This window comes from Lepidochelys kempii, chromosome 4, assembly GCF_965140265.1.
Source record: "Lepidochelys kempii isolate rLepKem1 chromosome 4, rLepKem1.hap2, whole genome shotgun sequence".
Taxonomy (NCBI): Eukaryota; Metazoa; Chordata; order Testudines; family Cheloniidae; genus Lepidochelys; species Lepidochelys kempii.
In genome coordinates this window covers 53821216-53841841 of record NC_133259.1, presented here as the reverse complement: position 1 = coordinate 53841841, position 20626 = coordinate 53821216, and the positions used below count along the sequence as shown (strand labels likewise).

Here is a 20626-nt window from a genome sequence, read left to right as displayed (position 1 = left end):
TGTATGCTTCAGTAATTGTAGGTAATAAGGTATTTTTTTACAACCTGCCAGTGAATTATTAATTTGAAATTTAGTTCTCCGCACTTGTGAACTTTTCTTATTACTTTTGAGAAGTTAAATGTCTTGTCTTGCATCTCTTCTGTATAAAGTTAAATAAATACAAAAATAGAACTGTAGATCATAGATCAAGACACTTAGCAGTTTTCCTAAGAGAATTACAGATATAAGCATTGAGATGTAATGACTAGAGTGGTCACTGAGGCCAAAGAGTTCCTTGCTCCATCCATGTAGAAATGGACCATGTTCCAGCAGATCCTTTAGGCTCAGCTAGGTTTCATGCAGGGAATTTGTACATCCTCGGGACAATTACCCAAATGCTGCTTTTCCTTTGTGCAGAACTACTCTAGTTCTGTTGCTGTGGGCCCTTTATACAGACAGAGTTGGGAGCAGGATTTGTTCTGAAGTACAGTTCTACTCTGTCTCAATTTGTCCAGGTGAAATCTGTTTACTTAGAAGTAAAACAATGGCTTTTCTTACTGCCAGTTCTGCAAACTCAATCTGGGATCTGAAAATCAAGCAGTACTCTAACTTGTTCATGTATCGTCCTCAGTAATGAACATTCTTTAGGTTGAATTCTGTTCTTTCTTACGTGGAACTCAATTATCTTCAGAGGAGTTGAATAGGTTTAACTGAGTGTGGATTTTAGTCCTTCATTTGAAAGTTGTTTGTCCCTTCTGTTGATGCATGAGTCAGGATGGAATTCAGCTTCATCTCCAGTAGCTTGTTGCCTCTGCTGAACTAACAGGAGTATAAAAAACATACTTTGCTTTGTAAAGTAAGCAGATATAACTCTTAATACACACAGGGAACAGATCTGCTGGATAAGAAGCTGTTGTCTTCACATAATCACGCTTTGGAATTTTTAGTTTGGATTTTTTTTTTTTAATTTGTATTTCAGTCCGGCAGAAAACAGAAGTAGAGGAGACAGGCTGAAATACTAATAGGTGTTAGATTGTGAGGGGAATGGGATTTGAGAGAGACCTTGAGTGTCTTGCTCTTTGAGGATGACAATTTCCAGGCAGAGGGCCTGATTCTGCTTATCTTAAACTTTTCAATGGTGTTACTCCTGACTTCCATTGTTCTTCCTAAGAAGCGAATCAGGTCCAGAAGAGCTTTCTGGAACCTCCTAGTAAGTAAAGAGCAGAACTAGACTGGAGGAGACCACCATCTCGTTGTTGCAGTGTGGGAAATGCTGTGATGCGCCTGCTCAAATATGGAAGAATATTGGGATTTTAAAATGGAAGAATTTATAGATTTTTTTTTTTAGAAGTGGAATAGAACCCCCTTAGGACTGTCACCTGATGTGCTGAGGCTACCTCTAAGCCTGTTTTATCTGGCAGCTTGGGACTTCAGTACCCTGCCTGGTTGTGCCAGACACTCTAGCCTGCTACAAACACAGACCCAGGTCTGAACCACGTCCCCCGAAAGCTGCAGGCTTAACTGAAAATAGCTTAAGAAGTGCTCCTGTCTCCGACACCCAGTTCCCAATGGGATCCAAACCCCAAATAAATCTATTTTACTCTGTATAAAGCTTATACAGGGTAAACTCATACATTGTTCGCTCTCTAACACTGATAGAGAGAGATGCACAGCTGTTTGCTCCCCCAGGAATTAATTACTTGCTCTGGGTTAATTAATAACTAAAAAGTGATTTTTAGTAAATAACAGAACAAAATAAATTACTAAGCAAAATAAAACAAAAACCTGCAAGTCTAAGCCTAATACAGTAGGAAACTAAATGCAGGTAAATCTCACCCTTAGAGATGTTCCAAGTAAGCTTCTTTGACAGACTAGACTCTTTCCTAGTCTGGGTCCAGCAATCATACCACTGTAGTTACTGTCTTTTGTTCCAGTTTGTTTCAGGCATTTCTCTGGGGTGGAGAGGCTGTCTCTTGAGCCAGCTGAAGACAAAATGAAGGGGTTTCCAGGGGCTTATATAGTCTTTCTCTTGTGGGAAAATCCCCCTCCACAAGATGGAGTTTTGCTGTCACCTGGGCAAGTCACGTGTCTATGAATGATTCAGCTTTTTGCAGGCCGATGCCATTGTTTTACATGTTCGTTTGAACATTCCCAGGAAAGCTTAGATGTGGATTGGCGTCTTCCAAGGTCCATTGTTAGCTAAGCACTCCCAATTACTTGAATAAGCCCCTTCACTCTATGTTGACCAAATCTGCCTTTTGTGCTTCCTACAGCAAACACTTTAAGTACAAGCATAGAGCCAATGCTCATAACTTCAGATATAAAAATGATACATGCATACGAATAGGATGAATACATTAGTTACAGGCATATTTAGCATAAAACATATTCCAGTTATGTCATATTTGCACTCATAAGCATATTTCTGTAAAGCATTATGGGGTGCAAAGTCACAAGCTTAATAACCTGAGCTCTTGACTCCGAGGTGAGCCACACTCTCTCGGAATACAACAGTGAATTGGGTGGGTAGAAAATTTGAGATTAGAAGGCTGCTTCTTTTCTCTGCCTCCTGCTGAAAATAAACTTGCATTCATGGAGGCCAAGTGAGGTAATTTTAGATGATGGCACATTGTTTTATACGTTCCTGTGGGCAAGCCTTTTTATATGAAATGCTGAATTTTGCTTCTCTCAATTTCTTTAGAACCATTTAGTTTGTCAGGCTGCTATGCAGACCACTGATACTTGCGTAAAGATCCGAGCTGTTACTGAGAAAAGAAACAGCAGGTGGAAGGCAAATGTGGAAGAGCGAAAGGATAAAGGTAGTGTCCAGAAAACATTTTCTTTTACTAAACATTGTTAGCTTTTATATAAAGTAACCAAGTCTGGGATTTTCAAAGCTGGGGATGTGCCTATATGTGGATTTATGCATCTGACTGGGTACATGAGGGTAATTTTTGTGACAATAGTCAAGTGCAATGTAGTTGTATGCTTTGGGGAGAAGGTGCTTGTTTTTCTTGATTTATGGGTATGGTCTTTGGGTCAAACACCTTTCATAGGAATTTTCAAATTATGTGGGATGGCACACAACAGGAGCTAAATGCTGAAAAGCTAGGTCTTCTGACCCACATCAAAGTAATTAAGTGCCGGTTTATATTGAAATTAGCGCCAGATTAGAGTTGCAGAAACTGCTGATGGAGAAATGCCAGAGATACTTGCTCAGGTGGAAAGAGGGTTCATCTAAGAAAAAGCAAGTAAAAGGGGTTAGTGCCTAAAGTCTTATCTTATAAAATTGTAAGGGTAGGGGAAGGAATTGAAAGAAGAATGTGTGAGTGAGAGCTTGAATTGCAAACATATTTTTAAATTTTAAATAGTGCTGGAGAAGGGTGAGAGGTGTGAGATTTCCTTCTCCCATATTCCTCAATTCTTTGTGTATTTGTCTTTGTGTATTTGTCTTGGAGGAAAGATAGGGTAACTAAGCTCTCCTACTTCTGGTGGGGTTCATTTTGTGGTGGCGATGGGGAAGAAGGTTGCAGTTGTATAGTGGGAGAGCAGACAATTGTTGTGTCAACACAAAATGCAGCTGCTAATCTGCTTTCTGGCCTTTGTCTTGTTATATATGAACTCTGTGAATCTGTTCCCTGCTTCCCCTTTCTTTACTGCATCATGTTGAAGCTCCTTGATCTTGATTTCAAGGATCTATCCTTCCCCATGTACCTATTTTTGCCTCTTTTCACCTGTCCCCTTTTCTCCTCTGCTCTGATAAAGACAAAAAGGCATTGAAGTTCCTACATCTGATTCACATTTTTTTGAAAGTCCCTGCATCAGGCAGAGCAGGGACCTGAACTTAGGTCTTCCACATCCAAGGTGAGTGACCTAACCACTGGGCTATTGGCTTTTCTAAGTTGCGTTGGTCTCTCTCTTTTTTTTGTGAAAATTTTCATAAGGTCTTGGTTTTCATCCCAATGCAGAATGAAAACAAATTCTGAAACCTTGAAAATTTTTGTGAAACAGAAATTTTGTTTTCCAGCCAGCCCTACTTATTTCGGCTTATTCTGCTTTCCACGTTTATGCTATTTTGAAGTAACATATAATTGACCTGAGGTAGAAAGGTCATGATGTATCTGAAGATTTAACTTTGGAAAGACAAGTTGTTATACTGGCTGAAGTAGTCTCTAAGGTGCCACAAGTCCTCCTTTTCTTTTTTTGGCTGAAGTTGTGACTATTATAAATGATTTGATGCTTCATTTACGATGTTATATCTTTTGGTATTACAGATTCAAATTCCAGGCAGGTCCACTTCAGTCAGAAGTTTGAGTCAAATTCATCTGAGGTAATTTAAAGAAAAGACCAAAGCAATTCTTTCTCTCTCTCCCTCCCATAATGTGCATTAAGCAGCACAGCATAAGGTGGCTAGCAGAGAGGTAGCTGTCTTCAGCGCCAAGGCTGCTGCTGCTGCTTTAGTACTTTCTGTAGATTATTGTAGGAGGGAGACTTGTCTTATTTTTGAACTTCCTCAGAACCTTTAAGAGTCTGATTGTGGTCTCTCTCTGCAATGTAAATTCTACAACTTGGGCTATTAAGAGCACTTCTGAACCTGGATCTCTCTTTGCTAGTGTACCCCATATGTTCGCAGTGTGAGTCTCTGTTCCCCTCTAGTGGTTGGACCTCACAGATTTGAGTCTGGCATGGTTTAGGATCTAGAGGTTCTCACTGTGATTCCCTGCGGCCAACAGATCATCAAGAGGCATGACATTAGGCTTGCCATAGTAGCAATTTGATAAACACTCATCTGATGGCCAGCCTACCTTTTTAACAAAGTGTTGTGTGCTTAATATCTTTTATTGGCCTTTTTTTGTAGAAGAAAAATAGAGTAGCATTGACTCTCCATTTTAACTTTTGTAATAGAAGAATGGTGGAGATGACAAGTATCCAAAAGCTTCATCTCCTTTGAAACAAGGAAAGACACAATCTCAATCTCCTGCTGAACAAGTAAGAAATGTTTGTTTAACTTCTGTTTTTTTCAGCCATGAGGCCTCCAGGCATTCTTGCCATCACAGCCATATAGCTATTGAAGACAATTACTTGGTATTGTGGTAGTGCCCAAAGCCCCCAGTTAGGATTGGAAACCCATTATGCTAGGTGCTATATGAAGACCTGGTCCCTATCCAAAAGATCTTGCAATTTAATTGTAAGGGTCATTCCAGGAGTTTGTGAGTAAGGGGTTAATCCACATCCACCTTTTAAGTGAATGCTACTTGGGTTAAACACTTTCTCTTTTTTCCCCCTTCAGCTATTTCACCTTCTGTGACTTTACCAGAGACCAATATCATTCCCTCTACAACATTCCCAGCTCCTGCTGGTCTAGGAAATTGTTCAAACAATTTTGGTTATGTTTTGATAGCATCAACAGGCATTGTGGTTGTTACCATCCTCTGATCTGTGGTATTGTAGCACAGTATCATACATGATGAGTATCTGAGCAGGCCCACTGCTTCATTTAATCAGTGGCTTTTCTTTTTGGAGGTGAAAAACAGTAAATAAATTTATTATTGTGAGAGTTGCTGAATTTACTGCCTGGAGATGGGAGCTTGATATTCATTCATGGTATCAACCTTTTCTGGAGGGGTGACCCCTAGGATGAGAGGGTAGTTCAGTCTCCATGCAGTCAATGAACAAGACTAAAGGTGGCTACGCAGTTAGGATTCCTATTTTGTCAGTAGCTTGTTAGCTAATGTTACTAGATGGTGTTTTGCTACTGTGACAGTGGGAGCCTGGTTAAGTCTAGATTGTCAAACCTTTGTGAATGGAATAGAATTTAGGCTCTTATTCTAAGCAAGCATTATCTGTGAGCCCTACTAACTTCTCTTGGTCTCTTTGCTTTATAGAAACTGACAGCATGCTTACCATGTGTAAATCCAACTCCCGCTCCTGCCTTCTCTGAGGTGCATTTGCCTCCTACAGTGCCTTCTATTCCAGCCATTGTGCCAGCTTGGCAAAATGAGCCAACTTATCGACCAACAGGTTAGAAGAAATCTTCTTTGGTCTACTTCAGAGACTTATTGTACCATGTTCAGAATGGTCTGTGTGTAAAAAATGACTTCAAATTGTCTGAGTGGGATTTTGAAAAACAGACATTGAAAGATAATTAGAATACTCAACTCTCCTAGCTGCTTTTGAAAATCCCAGTTAGCTTCAGTTGTCCATATAAATGTCATTGCTAATTAAAATAGTTTACATGACCTCTTAAGGGAAGAGGGGTTGTGGGAAGTATTACTATTCCATTCCAGCCTGGGTCACTTAGAGATTCAGCTGTAAGATTCAATTCCCTTTTGTCTTTAAGGGTATTTTTAAATAATGCAAGTGATAAGATTTTTGTTACCACTTTTGGATAGACTGTTGTACAGTCCCTTTCTGAAAACTGTTTTTTGAATTGAGCCTTCATTTTCCTTCAGCTTCATTTCAGGACTCATGCCCCTCTTTATCATCCTAAATAATTAATCTTCCTGATGTTTTAATCCTTCAGTTACTTGCTATCTTATCTCTCATTAATGTACTTTAGCCAAATTATGTGTACTCATGACTTTCGCTCTTCCCTCTTTTTCTTAGGTATTCCAACCCAAATACCTGTTTCTTCATTGATGCCGGCCCCAACAACTGGACCTGATTCTGTTGTATCCCAGGCAACATCTGCTCCAGTTGCCGGAGTTCCTGTGTCAATACAAGCAGTTAACCAGCCTTTGATGCCTTTGCCTCAGACACTGAATCCTTATCAGGACCCATTGTTCCCTGGATTCCCTTTTAATGAAAAGGGGGAGAGAGCCATTGCACCACCTTATTCCCTGTGTAATACTGGGGATGATCTACCTAAAGGTAGGAAACCTTTATATTTTACACTCTTTCTAATGGAATGTCTTTGTTTAAAATCTGGATGAAGGAGAATGAAATGTATTCCTTTGTTTTGATAAGTGTTGAAAGATTTAACAGTTGCTGTGCTACCGTTCTTTGTATAAAAATAAGTAAATTGTACTGTTAATGGTAATTTTAAGTGGTGATATTCATAACTCTATTGTGAACTTTTCATGGCTCATAATCTGATCCATGAATTAATTTTCTTATATCAGAAAAAGTCTGATTTTTGTGTAGCTTACATTTAAAAAAAAAAAAAAAGATTTCCTTGACCATATTGTAGATATCTGTTGCCTGTTATGGCAGTGAAAAATAGCAGATGGAATCTCATGTTGTTTTAATCAGAAATTTGAACCTTACTCAGCAGTTTTCTTACTAGTGTGGGAAAAGGCATATTTTAGCATTTTAAAAAGAAAAATACAAGGAGTTCATGTAGAACATACCACACCTGACTGGATGGTGTGTTCATTTTGGTAGCATTCTCTCTTACATTTGTAAACTGAGTTTGGTTCCTTGAGCTATTAAAACTGGAATGTAAAACATGCAGTTGAGTTTCAGATCATCTTATCAGTCCAAGGGGAGTCGAACCAGCAGGCTGAAGTAGCAATATAAAGTGTTGAACTTTTCTCTACTAGAACTGTAGCTGAAAATTTGCGCTGGGTGGGAGGAAAAAGTGCGTGCATGCATGCATTTTTCTTAGTGTTAATTAACTTGTTTGTTTGTTTGTTTTTCTCTAGATAAAAGTATTCTTCGATTTTTCTTTAATCTTGGTGTGAAGGTAATTATCCAAACTCTCATCAATGAGATTTTTCTACTAAAAATCTAATGACTAATGTTCAGGTTTCTGCCTCCATGAGTTGTTTTTGAATTCCAGTATCTCAGAAATGGCTAGCTGAAATCACTTCAAATTTGAGCAAGGTGTTCTCTGCTGGCAGCAGGCTACACGTGCAAAATTTGGAAGTGAAAGGCTTGTTCACTGAGGTTTTTAGTGGTGACTCCAAAATTAGGCATATAATTTAAAGCAAGCCTCAAGTAAGAATAGGCTACCCTCTCTACCATATTTTGAAAACTTTTCTCTTATCTCAAATTTTATATCAAATAGTTTGCTTGAAAGATTTTGTTGAGATCTCATGCACAGCATCACTTTTGAGACTGGAGAAGTCGTATTTAGGCAATTAATTCCTGGTCAATTAAATGTGTCAGAATAATCCATTTGGTGCTGAACATGTAAATGGAACCAAAAGACTGAAGACATGAGCTTTCTTTCTCTCTCTTTTCAAAGTCTATCTTTTAGCTAGAGTTAAAGTTGCAAGTATGTGCCAGTAACTTACAAGTAAAAACACCTTATATAAGAACGTTGTTGACTCTTCCTATTGCAGTGGCACGAATCTGAATTGGGGTCCCATTTATCGAAAAGAAATCGTTAGAAACGGAATTTAAACTTCAATTTTAAATTAAAAGAATTTAAAACATTTTGAAAACTTAGGTATGCATAGGTAAGACACCCAAACAAAATTCAGTTCAAAAATCAAAATATAAATCAAAGATCAAAAAATTCTGAACTGATCCATCAAAAAACAGATTCATCTTGTTGGTGTCCACAAACACTAGAAAGCTTTGATTTGAACACTGCATTGGTTGAACTTGCTCTAGTTTTTATTGTGGCCATAAACAGTCCACAGAAGACATTCTTTACAAATTCACAGTTACATCAGTATCCTACTGAAGGCAGACATCCCCCATTTTTCATTAAGATTGCATATGCTACCAGTTACATCAGTGTCATTACATGTTAGTGTATCAATATATGCAAACATCATAGGCCCAGATCAGGAAATCAGAATACTTGCAGAAAAGAGCAAAAGTGAGGGTGGTGGTGAAGCATGATATACCAGATATGTATATATACAAAATTAGTGCTCTGTGCTGCGGTACATTCAATAGCTCATCTGCAAGCATTTTAAGTGTAGTGCATCTACAAATTTAAGATGTCTCTAGTTGTCTGCAAAGTACTTTAAGCTATTATGAAAAAGGATGACTAAGGGGAAATGGGAGGATGTTTGACTGTACTGTCACTGTACCAGTACAGTGGCCTTTTCCCAACATCAGACATCTGCAGCGCATGGCTGTGGATTTCCAGAATCCTTTAGAAAAATTCATGGTTCAAAAATAACAAAACTTATGTTTGAAAGAAACAAAGAAGGGAAGATAGGAGACTGGTGTTGCTATGGGGATAGAGTTAACAATGCTGTGTGACCATAACGGATTCTTTCCATACTCTACAATATTTTGGCTTTCTTTCCTATATTACCTTAACAGGTAATTTCTTGGGTTTCTGACTGTGGTTGTTTAACTGGAGCATTCTTATAAGGGCTAGTCTAAATGCTGAAATTTATCAGCGTAATTGTATACCAGTATAACTACCCATCTGAACACACTTGTTCTGGAATAATAATGCCTTTTTCTGTTTTAGCCTTTCACTTTGGAAGTGGTATAAATTAAACCAGAAAAAGGCAATGTTATTCCAGAATAAGTACCCACATGGGAAATTATACAGCTATAATATATATATGTGTGTGTGTGTATACAGTAAATCATCCCCATGCCTGCCTATTCTACCCATCTTAAGTTAATGACATAGTCTCTCAATTTTAAATCCATCTTAAATAAAGATTTTTGTTTATCTAGAGAAGCATCACATATACCATTGTAGTAAATGCTCTAGCAACATTTCCATTCTGCACTTACAATTTTAAGGGAGGTAATTTTTTCAAGCTTTATTGTAAAAACTACCTCTGGTCTCAGACTTGGTACACCTGACTTCATCTGTGGAGTAAAATCGTTTGTGGTGTTTTTTTAATGACCAAATCTGGAAAAAAGATCTCTTCGGCTATCATAATTTAAAGAATGAAAAGAGAGAGAAGTTAGTGGTTTTGATAACTTTGTATAACTAGTCAAAGTCTCTGGTTTGGTTCACAGAAAATTAGCTGGCCATTAGTCAATGTTGTTGCTATGTATGTTAAAAAATTTTTATAGACCTAAGCTTGAAACTCACTTTGTGGATCATATGATTTCCATTGCTGGCAGTGTGCATTATTTAGGATGTAGTCTGTTATCTTCTGCGTAAGAACTGTCTACTGGCTGAAGTACACAGACCAAAGAGTAGAATTGCTGACAGCCTTGGAGGGCAGTTATGTCTTTTTCTCTCTTATAGAGAATCTCCTGGTCTGGAAACTGGCTGTTGGGTTACCATGCCCACTAATGCCACAGAAATAGCCACTGGTAAAATTCTCGGTGTCCTACAGGCTCTTTCCATATAGGCCTGGGAAATGTCAGCACCTTTAGTGGACATGATAATCCAGCAGCTCCCAGACCAAAGGAGAAGACGTACTTGCAGTAAGTGCAAACTGTCTATCCTCTGTTAGTGCATATTATTAGGTGGTGACAGAAATCCAGTTAATGGGCTGCAGAATGTGACCTTACTCAAATATGGCTTTTGAATTTTGTGGCAATGAGCCTCACTTCAGATGTCCGCAGATCTGTATGTGCATGTTTCAAGATGAGGTAACACTATTTTTTCCTCAGGATTTTGACAGAATGGATATGTGGGTTAAGTGTCCATTTAACACCTATGATTCAAGAAAGTATCTAGAAAACCTGAACACACTTAAAAAGCATAGCTACAACTTAACTCGCTCTGTTATACTTTCTGTTGGTCTGTGTTTAAGCATTTTGACAGTGTTCTTTCTGTATAGTCAAACTGTTTCCCCTTTCACACAGCAATAGGAACTTAAAAAAAAAAGATTGTAAAACCGTAAAAATAGGTCAAGGGACTTGCAGGCAGGCAGGCAGATAGATATATATAAATAAAAACTACTTTTATCTCTTTTTAAAATAAATTGACTGGGTTTCAAGTTGACAAATGACTTTACAGTGTGATATTTTACATCTGTTTGTTTTAATTCCTTAGTAGACTGAAACATCTTTGTTTTGCAGGCATACAGCTGTCCCATGTGGGCACCACATTCTTATTTGTACCCTCTGCATCAGGCTTATGTAGCTTCTTGTAGAATGTACCCAAAAATTTCAGTTCCTGTGTATCCTCACAACCCTTGGTTCCAAGAGGCGCCACCAACTCAGAATGAAGATGAAATGGCACAAACAAACAGACACTTTCCTATGCAGAATGAGGCCAGATCCGATGATCAGAGTCTGCAAGTTGACACTAGGTCTCCATCATTGCCTCTGATTATATCTACAGCTCAGGTGTCAGAAAGTCAAAGACAGGTCTGTGTAGAATCCGAGAACCCAGTGCAAGCTCTTCAGTCAGATCAAGATGAGTCGGTGAGAGGAAAAAACATGTTCCTGCACCCTCCATTTGGACACAATCAATTTTTAGGAGCTGTTCCAATAGCACCTCCTTTTTTCCCTCACTTTTGGTATGGGTGCCCATTTCAGGGTTTTATGGAAAATTCAGTAGTGAGACCTAATGTTATGTCACCTGAGGACAAAGGGGCAGCTGTTAGCCCCTTAGCAAATATATATCTGGCTGAAGAATGCAATTCTCCAGTTCCAGTAACAAGTTGTGTGGAGCATCTTCGGAAGGTAGTGAGTGAAAGTAGCTCCAGTGCCATACCTCTCCCTGTGGCCAGTTTGAGCAGCGAATCTGATGTCCTGGATGAAACCTCAGCCAGGATGCCGAAGATGGAGCAAATATGTACTGCTGTTTCTCCTGCTAAACAAGTGAAGGCTGCACTACAGAATCGTTCTACACAGATGCAGGGGATTGAGAGGCAGACAGTGGTGTCACATGCTTCACCGTCAGTAACAGAGCCACCAAAAAATGAAATGAAAAGTAATACTCCCGGTCATAAGGAAAAGCCAGAGAAAGCCAGAGATGCCAAGGCTACTGATAATTTACAGGCCAACTTGGTAGAAAGCAGGACACACAGAACAAGGGAAGAGAGCTCTGAAGATGAAAATGAGGTGTCTGATATGCTGAGAAGTGGTAGATCCAAGCAATTTTATAATCAGACTTATGGCAGTGGCAGAAGGCCAAGAAATGAATGGGGCTACCCTTCTAGTCGGGGAGGATACCAGTACCCAAGAAATGAAGAAGCCTGGAAAGGCCCACCGAACAGAAGCAGAGATGAAGGTTACCAATATCACCGAAATTTTAGAGGGAGGCCATATAGAAATGATAGAAGAAGGGCAATCATGGGAGATAATCAGAGGGGGCATCTAGCATAGGCATGTCTTATTGGAAAGTTTCAAATGCCAATACAGATTTCAAGGAGAGACTTCTAAAATCTTCCCAGTTTTTTTTGTTTTGTTTTAAGATAGGGTACACTTGTAACCTCAAAGTAAGGCCTAGGGGGAAACGAACTCCTAGTCCTAGCATTAAGTTTCTTGGCAATTAAATATTAAGTTTTTTGGTTGAGGAATTTTTTCCAATTTCTGGAAGTAGAAAATTACAATTATTTTAAAGTATAAAAACAATACAGGTCAATATTGAACTTTTTTCCATAGAGGTTTGAGTTTGTGATACAATAAAATGTTTACTGGAATGATACAAATATAGTATTTGACATGATCTAGGTTCTAAAACTGATGGTAGTGTTGCACCAAATATAAATGTATATTTTATCATACAATGCCTTAGTTCTAAACTGAGCTAAAGGAATTTTCAGCCTACTGCACTGTTGTCTTTGATATGCTTCCAACCCAAAGGCCTTTCATCTCAAAATCTGTCAAACTTGAATGTTTCTCTTTAGTATGTTACATCTATGGCAGTCAGCTAATTGTGTCTTAGATATGTTGTATATAGTTCTTTTAATATTCATAGGGTATATTTTTGAATTTTAAAAAGCATTTGTTGAAATCAAAATTGAGACAAGCAGTCAAGAATAGCTGTGTGTGCATTGATAGAAAATTCAGTGGAATGGCTGTTTCCACCAAGAATTCTTAACACTGGTGTGACTATAATGGTGCCTATGCCAATTAAATATTTACAAAGACAATAAAAAATGTAGATGCTATGCATTTCCAAAATATTCTGCATCTGTTATAATAGCAGAAGTTTTTTAATGCCACTTTAACACTAATGCACTGACAAATCCTAAATATTTTGTGAGCAGAAATGCATAAAATACAAGTTACATTTTTTTTTTAAGTTTGTATGATGAGCTACTGTTGAGCTTTTTTTGTTGTTGCACTGTTGATGCAAATTGGTTACGCTTTTGCATGTACAATTCATTGCTGGAACTCCTTTTTAAAAACAAGATGTGGTTTTCAAAATATATTCTCTAGAATTCAGAAGAAAGCGGCTTCTGCCTTATATTTTTACACTGTGTGTCAGAGTTCTGATTGCTGTTTCTTCTGACTCTTAAAGATGATCTCTGCAGTGTTCCTGATTATTGCCTTTGCAGTTGGGATATTCAGCTATCCAAACTCGAGAGTGCAGTGTGCACACTATTCACTCAGCTCTGTTGCTTTGTAAAATTAACGGTTGTGTATATTTTTATATCTCTGTATATACCAGTGTAAAAGGTGATGGTGCCCTTTTATTCATGTCTATGAGATTGTATACCTTTGATCAGGAAACTTGAGTGATACTGTTATATATATGACTAAGCAATTCTTTTCAGATGCATGCCATGTATAAAACACCTAATTAAAAATAAATGTTTGTCCTTTCACTTTCTTTTTAAACTATATAAAACCACTCATAATATTGTCAATCTTCTGGTTCTGTTGATATCTACAAATGGCATATCAGTAGAACTTGGTGAATTGCTACTATATTTGTGGCTACTGACCTGAACTCTCAATCCGCACTGTATAGCAATTAACATTTAGGCACTTAGCAAAATATATATTAGAGTGCATTTTATAAATGGAAATTGTAAAGGCAGTACTGTTTTTACCTGAGAGAGAAAAATATTTAAATCAATTTGAGTGGAAATATATTTAGAAATAAAGTAGGTTTAGTTTGCAAGGTTGCTATTAAAAACGAACACTGGAGGGATGTACTAACTAAGCTCTTGCTTCCCTATTCATATTCAGTGATTACAGAAAATAATGGGGTGATGGTTAGCTAATAAAGTTAAGAAAGCTTCTCTTCACAAAGTGTACCTTCCCCCCTGCTCTTTACAATGCTGCTCTTTGAACTCAATCTAATGCTCACTGAATTCTATAGGCATTGGAACAGATGCATAGTCATATATGCCTTTGTATGTATTATGAGGTTTGAGTAACATTTTGATTTCCACAGATTGAGAGAAATTTAAAAGTGCACTTTCTAGAGAGAAAAGGAGTGGCACCTTAGAGACTAACAAATTTATTTGAGCATAAGCTTCAGTGAGCTACAGCTCACTTCATCAGATGCATTCAGTGGAAAATACAGTGGGGAGATTTATATACATAGAGAACATGAAACAGGTATACACACTGTAACGAGAGTGATCACTTAAGGTGAGCTATTACCAGCAGGAGAGTGGCGGGGAGGGGGGGGGGGGGGAGTCCCCCCACTCAGCTGGGGTCTCAGCTCCCTCCTTGCTCAGTGCTGCCCTTGCTGTCCCAGTGGGGGCAGTCAGCGAGCTTGCTGCTTTCCTCACTGCATCAGAGCCAGCGTGAGCCCCCTCTCCGGTGTGCAAGGGGGCAGGGAGCATCTTTCTGTCCCATTCGGCCCCAGGGGTCTGGTTACAGGCAGGCAGGTAGCCTAAGCCATCCATCCCACCATCAACCTCAGCCTGGACCAGACCACACGAGATCCACTTCCTGGACACTACGGTGCTAATAAGCAATGGTCACATAAACACCACCCTATACCGGAAACCTACTGACCGCTATTCCTACCTACATGCCTCCAGCTTTCATCCAGACCACACCACATGATCCATTGTCTACAGCCAAGCTCTACGATACAACTGCATTTGCTCCAACCACTCAGACACAGACAAACACCTACAAGATCTCTATCAAGCATTCTTACAACTACAATACCCACCTGCTGAAGTGAAGAAACAGATTGACAGAGCCAGAAGAGTACCCAGAAGTCACCTACTACAGGACAGGCTTACCAAAGAAAATAACAGAATGCCACTAGCCATCACCTTCAGCCCCCAACTAAAACCTCTCCAACGCATCATCAAGGATCTACAACCTATCCTGAAGGACGACCCATCACTCTCACAGATCTTGGGAGACAGGCCAGTCCTTGCTTACAGACAGCCCCCCAACCTGAAGCAAATACCAGCAACCACACAACAGAACCACTAACTCAGGAACCTATCCTTGCAACAAAGCTCGTTGCCAACTGTGTCCACATATCTATTCAGGGGACACCATCATAGGGCCTAATCACATCAGCCACACTGTCAGAGGCTCATTCACCTGCACATCTATCAATGTGATATATGCCATCGTGTGCCAGCAGTGCCCCTCTGCTATGTACATTGGTCAAACTGGACGGTCCCTACGTAAAAGAATAAATGGACGCAAATCAGACGTCAAGAATTATAACATTTAAAAACCAGTTGGAGAACACTTCAATCTCTCTGGTCACTTGATTACAGACCTAAAAGTGGTAATTCTTCAACAAAAAAACTTCAGAAACAAACTCCAACGAGAGACTGCTGAATTGGAATTAATTTGCAAACTGGATACAATTAACTTAGGCTTGAATAGAGACTGGGAGCGGATGGGTCATTACACAAAGTAAAACTATTTCCCCATGTTTATTCCCCCCTTCCACTGTTCCTCAGACTTTCTTGTCAACTGCTGGAAATGGCCCACCTTGATTATCACTACAAAAGGTTCCCCCCTCCGCTGCTCTCCTGCTGGTAATAGCTCACCTTAAGTGATCACTCTCGTTACAGTGTCTATGTTAACACCCACTGTTTCATGTTCTCTTATGTATATAAATCTCCCCACTGTATTTTCCACTGAATGCATCCGATGAAGTGAGCTGTATGTAGCTCACCGAAGCTTATGCTCAAATAAATTTTGTTAATCTCTAAGGTGCCACAAGTACTCCTTTTTCTTTTTGCGAATACAGACTAACAGGGCTGCTACTCTGAAACCTTTCTAGAGAGATTTTCTCAAGGGCTGATGTTAAACAGTGTGATAGCATTGGTAGGAGTGGACTTTTCCTTTGAAAAGTGACTTGCAGGACACAAACATTAAGCTTGTGCCTTGTCTTTCTGCTTTACCATGTATAAAAGAGGCTGAAAAGTTTGGTGTTAAGATTTTTTTGTTTCTGTTTCAGCTTTAGAAATAATGAATGTCAAGCCTGGCCGTGTTTGGTTTTCCTGGTAGACTTGTTGGGGGAAGGGAGGTCTCAGCTTTTTTGGTCGACTCTAAGGCTGTGATTCAGCAAGGTGTTCTTAAGCATGTGAATTCTGTTGAAATCTAGAGGACTGCACGTAAAGTGATGCCCAGAATCTTGCTGAATGGAGGCCTAGAGTTCTGCACCCCAGCCAGAACCTGAGGGGACCCAAATGCGGTTCCGGTTAGGTTGGAAAATCGTCCAGCCTGCTCAGGTGGGTTGCCTCTTAAGAACAACTCCTATCCCTCGGCTCAGCACGGTGGCAGCTGTGTCTCCTGCCCTTGCCTGCCCACCTTGCTGCACTCTGTGTGCTGAGGAGTCCCAGCACCTCTCACTTTGCAGCTCACGCAGTATGCAGCGGGGCAGACCGCTGTTGGTGCGCCATTCCCAAGGGCAGGAGGCAACAATACCACTGATTCAGTTCTGGGAGAAGGGTCGGATCAGGTTGAGTGGACTTGGGTCTGATTTGGGTCCAGGTCTGGCTTAAAAAGTAGTCCTGAGCAGACCCCAATGGAGGTCTACTACCTACAAGCGGCAAAGAGCTGAGTCTTTAATATCTCATCTAAATTATTAATCATTGAAATAAATAGGAATTGACAAAAACAAGACCCAAAGAGTTAGTGTGAGTAAAAACTCCTCTCTGTTGCTCTGCTTTCATTTTCAACAGTGATGCTATAATTTGTCAGTAGTTCTCTAGTCTTGAAAGTTTTGGTGACATAGCTGTGCCTAGGGCCCTACCAAATTCACTGCGCATTTTGGTCAATTTCATAAGCATAGGATTTTTAAAATAGACAGTTTCACAATTTCAGATGCTTACAGTGTTGTAACCTTGGAAAACCCGACCCAAAAGATAGTCGGGAAGGTGGCAAAGTTATTGTAGAGGGATTGCGGGATTGCCACCCTTCTGTGCTGCTGCTGGAGGGGGCGGTGCCCTGCTCAAAAGCCAGTGCTGTCACCAGTAGCAGCGCAAAAGTGAGTGTCGCAGGGTTGGGGGTGGGTGGATTATCATGGGGGAGGGGTGGGGCTGGCCTTATGGTTGGGTGACCACTCAGGGTCTCATGGTCAGGGGGTGCCATGGTTCTCTCTCCCAGCGAGCCCAAGGCCCTTTAACCTCCTGAGCATGGAGCAGGGGAGGGGCAGGGCTGGGTTGTCCTGGCTGGGGATGCCCCAGCCATTGGCCCCAACTATGCAACAGGTTCCAGCTGCCGGTTCTGATCGGGCTGGGACTTCCTCTTTCCCTGCAGGAGTTGATTCTGGTGCTGGGTCAGACCCATCTCCAGGAGCCTCCCCTGGCTGCAGGAAGCTGGGCTCTGAAGGCAGTGCAGCCATGGAGCTTCCTGCAGCCAGGGGAGAACTCAAAGTTGGTTTAATTTTAACATACATTTTCAAGTTGAATTTTCACGTTAGAAGTGTATTGTTTCAGAGTAGCAGCCGTGTTAGTCTGTATTTGCAAAAAGAAAGGGAGTACTAGTGGCACCTTAGAGACTAACCAATTTATTCGAGCATAAGCTCACGAAAGCTTATGCTCGAATAAAATGGTTAGTCTCTAAGGTGCCACTAGTACTCCTTTTCTTTTAGAAATGTATTGGTTCTTTTTCAGTCAAGGACCTTGGTTTAAAAAGCCAGTTTATATGGAGGGGCTGTGTGTGTGTGTGAGAAGATGCCCCCCAGCTCATTTTTAATTGTTTATCAGTAATGGTCCAAATGCTTTTTTATAGTACACTGAAACTCAAATGCTCTTTTTTATTTTTATAGATTTTACTCTTTGAAATGGGGAGACAGTCTGATTTAAGGGGTAGGGCATGGAAGTGGAAGTTAGACCCACAGATATCTGCATCTGCTCTAGGAGTTAGACTAGTGTGATTCTGTGCTCTATTAAGTGTTGGGTGAGTGATTAGTTTAGCCTCAATTTCTTACTCTATAAAATGGAAATGGGATGCTCCTTTGTAAATCACTTTGAGATCTGTGGATGAAAATACAGAAGGCTTCCCCCCCGAAGGAAGTGGTTTCAGTGTCATTGGAATCTTGACATATGGATAAGACAATAGAAACCTTTGTAAATGTAACTGGGAACTTGCAGAGAAACCTTAAGTACAGGGATTAAATAAATGCAATAATGTTCTTATGTTTCATGTTGACCAAGCAATAGGAGTCCACGTCTAGGCAAAGATCTTAATTTTTGTTGGGTGATGTTTGCACTTTGCTTTTTTCTTCCCTTTCCTTCTCTTATAACTACTGACTGTTTCATTATCTATAAGCTCTGCATGCAGATTCCTTTAAAACCTGCAGCATAAACTGTTAGTGTCAGGGCTTGTCTTTGTTTACTAAACTTTCACAGCTATGGTACAATGCTAAATCCCTGAATACTTTCCTGCCAATATGCTGCTGTTTCTGCCATGTCTGATTTGTCTCTTTGTCCCTAATTATTGTTGCTAACAATGCCTACAATTATTGCTGGTGGATTCAGTAGGCTAAAATATCTGAACCACGGGTGGCTAATGTGATTTTTATTTATTTATTTTTAAATGGTACCAGTTACTGAAACTGCTGTTAGGCATACGTTAGTTTAACAACTGTTTTGACAGCTTTGTCTACAGAGAATTTTTTTAACAAAGAATTTCTACTGTTGCTAACATTGGTTCACCTGCTGTTAGCAATGTGGGGAGCTCTGGCAGTGCTATACAAGTTAAACATTTATAATCAGTAAGATGCTGGAAACTGTAAGGCATCAGGGTCTAGGTAGGCACAGTCCATCTCAGTACTGAAGTTTATACCACTCATCCTGTTGCAAGAGATCTGTGACTCAGGAAGTGGAATCTCTGCTCAAGTGTGAGGCTGAATATTCCAACTGAAGTGCAGAGGGCCTTTCCTTTTACCTATATCGTATGTCTCTATGAAACTACTGAGCTGATTGACTGCAACCTGCTCTGTCAGTAGGGGTAGCATTCCCTCTCCCCCATTTAGTTTTAGTCCTTTCTCTACAGATTCTCAGTGCTGTACAGCTTTTCATAAGTCGAGGGAGGTTGGTTGGTTGGTTTTAATCAGTGTAATTTTCAGGCCAGAAGGAACCAGTATGATTGGCTGTAGTCTGACTCCTGCAGAGGCTCATTCACTCACTCCTGTAATAGGCCCATAACCTCTGTCAGTTTCTGAAGTCTTTAGTCTTCATTTAAAGACTTCAAGTTACAGAGAATCGACCATTTACTCTAGTTCAAATAGACACGAGACCCAGGGCTCAAGTTGCAGAGGACTATGAACCACCCCCCCCCCCCCCAAAAAAAAAGCTCTCTGCCAATCCGATGGGGAAAAATTCCTTCCTAACAGCAGTTGCAGCTGAGCCATATGCCATTGTAGACAATATCATCCTACCCTCCCATCCATTAATTTTTCAAGACCAGTCTTGACATGGGTTAGGTTCCCCCCACCACATCCCTTAGAAGGCTGTTGGGTAGAAACCTGTTTACCTAAAGCTGTTGGTGTCCATTTTATAGCTATTTGTTCTTGTGTCTACTGTGGCTCTTAACTTAAATAACTCCTCTTCCTCACTGGGGTTTATCCCTCTGATGTATTTACAGAGAGCAAGTCTCTCTGTCCTGAGCCTGCATTTTGTTAGGCTAAACAAGCCAAGTCCTTTATGTCTTCTTAAAAGGCAGGTGCTCCATTCCTCTGATAATCCTCAAAGCCCTTCTCTGTACTTGTTCCAGTGTGAATTCATTGTTCTTAAAGACAGTAGACCAAAATGGCAGGTGTATAAGACACTGGTGACAGTAGTAATAACATATCCCTATGTCTATTGGAAATATTCCACCAGATGCATGCTAAAGTGATCATATAATACAATAAACTTTCTCCTCCTGTTTCTGACTAGGTCTCCAGCTTCTAGGAAAACTTCTTGGTGTGGGTCCCTAAGTTCATAACTTTGCACTATTAAATTTCATCCATTTCTACTACTTCAGTTTTCAAGGTTGTCCAAATCTTGTATGATCTTCTGGTCCTCTCCTGTGTTGGCAGTGTTTCCCACCCTTGTGTAAATTTTTACTAGCACTCTTTGTGCCAAGCTCATTAAAGAAAATGTTAAATAATATTGGTCCAAGACTGATCCTTGAGTAACTCCTCTGGTAACCTCCCTCAAGCCTGACAATTCACCTTTCAGCATGATGGGTTGTAGTCTCCCTTTTAATAATTTCCTTACCCATCTTTTGATTCTTCTCTGAATCTCCATCTTCTCCAGTTCAAAGATTTCCCATATGGAACTGTATCAAGTGCTCTACTGAAATCTAGGTAGATTAAAACTACTTCATTTCATCTAAATTATTTTCTCAACAGGAAAATGAGATTGGTCTGGCATGATATACCTTTTGTAAAACCATCTTATTACTATTTACCTTCTGTCTTCAATTACTCTTTCAAAAA

The 20626-nt window shown here is 39.9% G+C and overlaps 1 protein-coding gene across 7 annotated transcripts in view; it reads left to right on the top strand.

Moving 5' to 3' along the window:
• Nucleotides 1-13569, top strand: part of OTUD4 (OTU deubiquitinase 4) — a 47092-nt gene extending 33523 nt beyond the window's left edge. For 3 of the 7 annotated variants that reach the window (XM_073341266.1, XM_073341264.1, XM_073341265.1), the window contains 7 exons: nucleotides 2681-2798; nucleotides 4254-4309; nucleotides 4885-4968; nucleotides 5865-6000; nucleotides 6586-6849; nucleotides 7623-7663; nucleotides 10882-13569. In XM_073341266.1, coding sequence (XP_073197367.1) covers nucleotides 2681-2798; nucleotides 4254-4309; nucleotides 4885-4968; nucleotides 5865-6000; nucleotides 6586-6849; nucleotides 7623-7663; nucleotides 10882-12135 — 1953 coding nt within the window. In that variant the 3' untranslated portion in view covers nucleotides 12136-13569. Of the gene's footprint in view, nucleotides 1-17; nucleotides 4310-4884; nucleotides 4969-5864; nucleotides 6001-6585; nucleotides 6850-7622; nucleotides 7664-10881 lie in introns of those variants that run through there. The other 4 variants (XM_073341267.1, XM_073341269.1, XM_073341268.1 and 1 more) reach the window with 4 other exon arrangements.
• Nucleotides 13570-20626: the final 7057 nt, after the last annotated feature.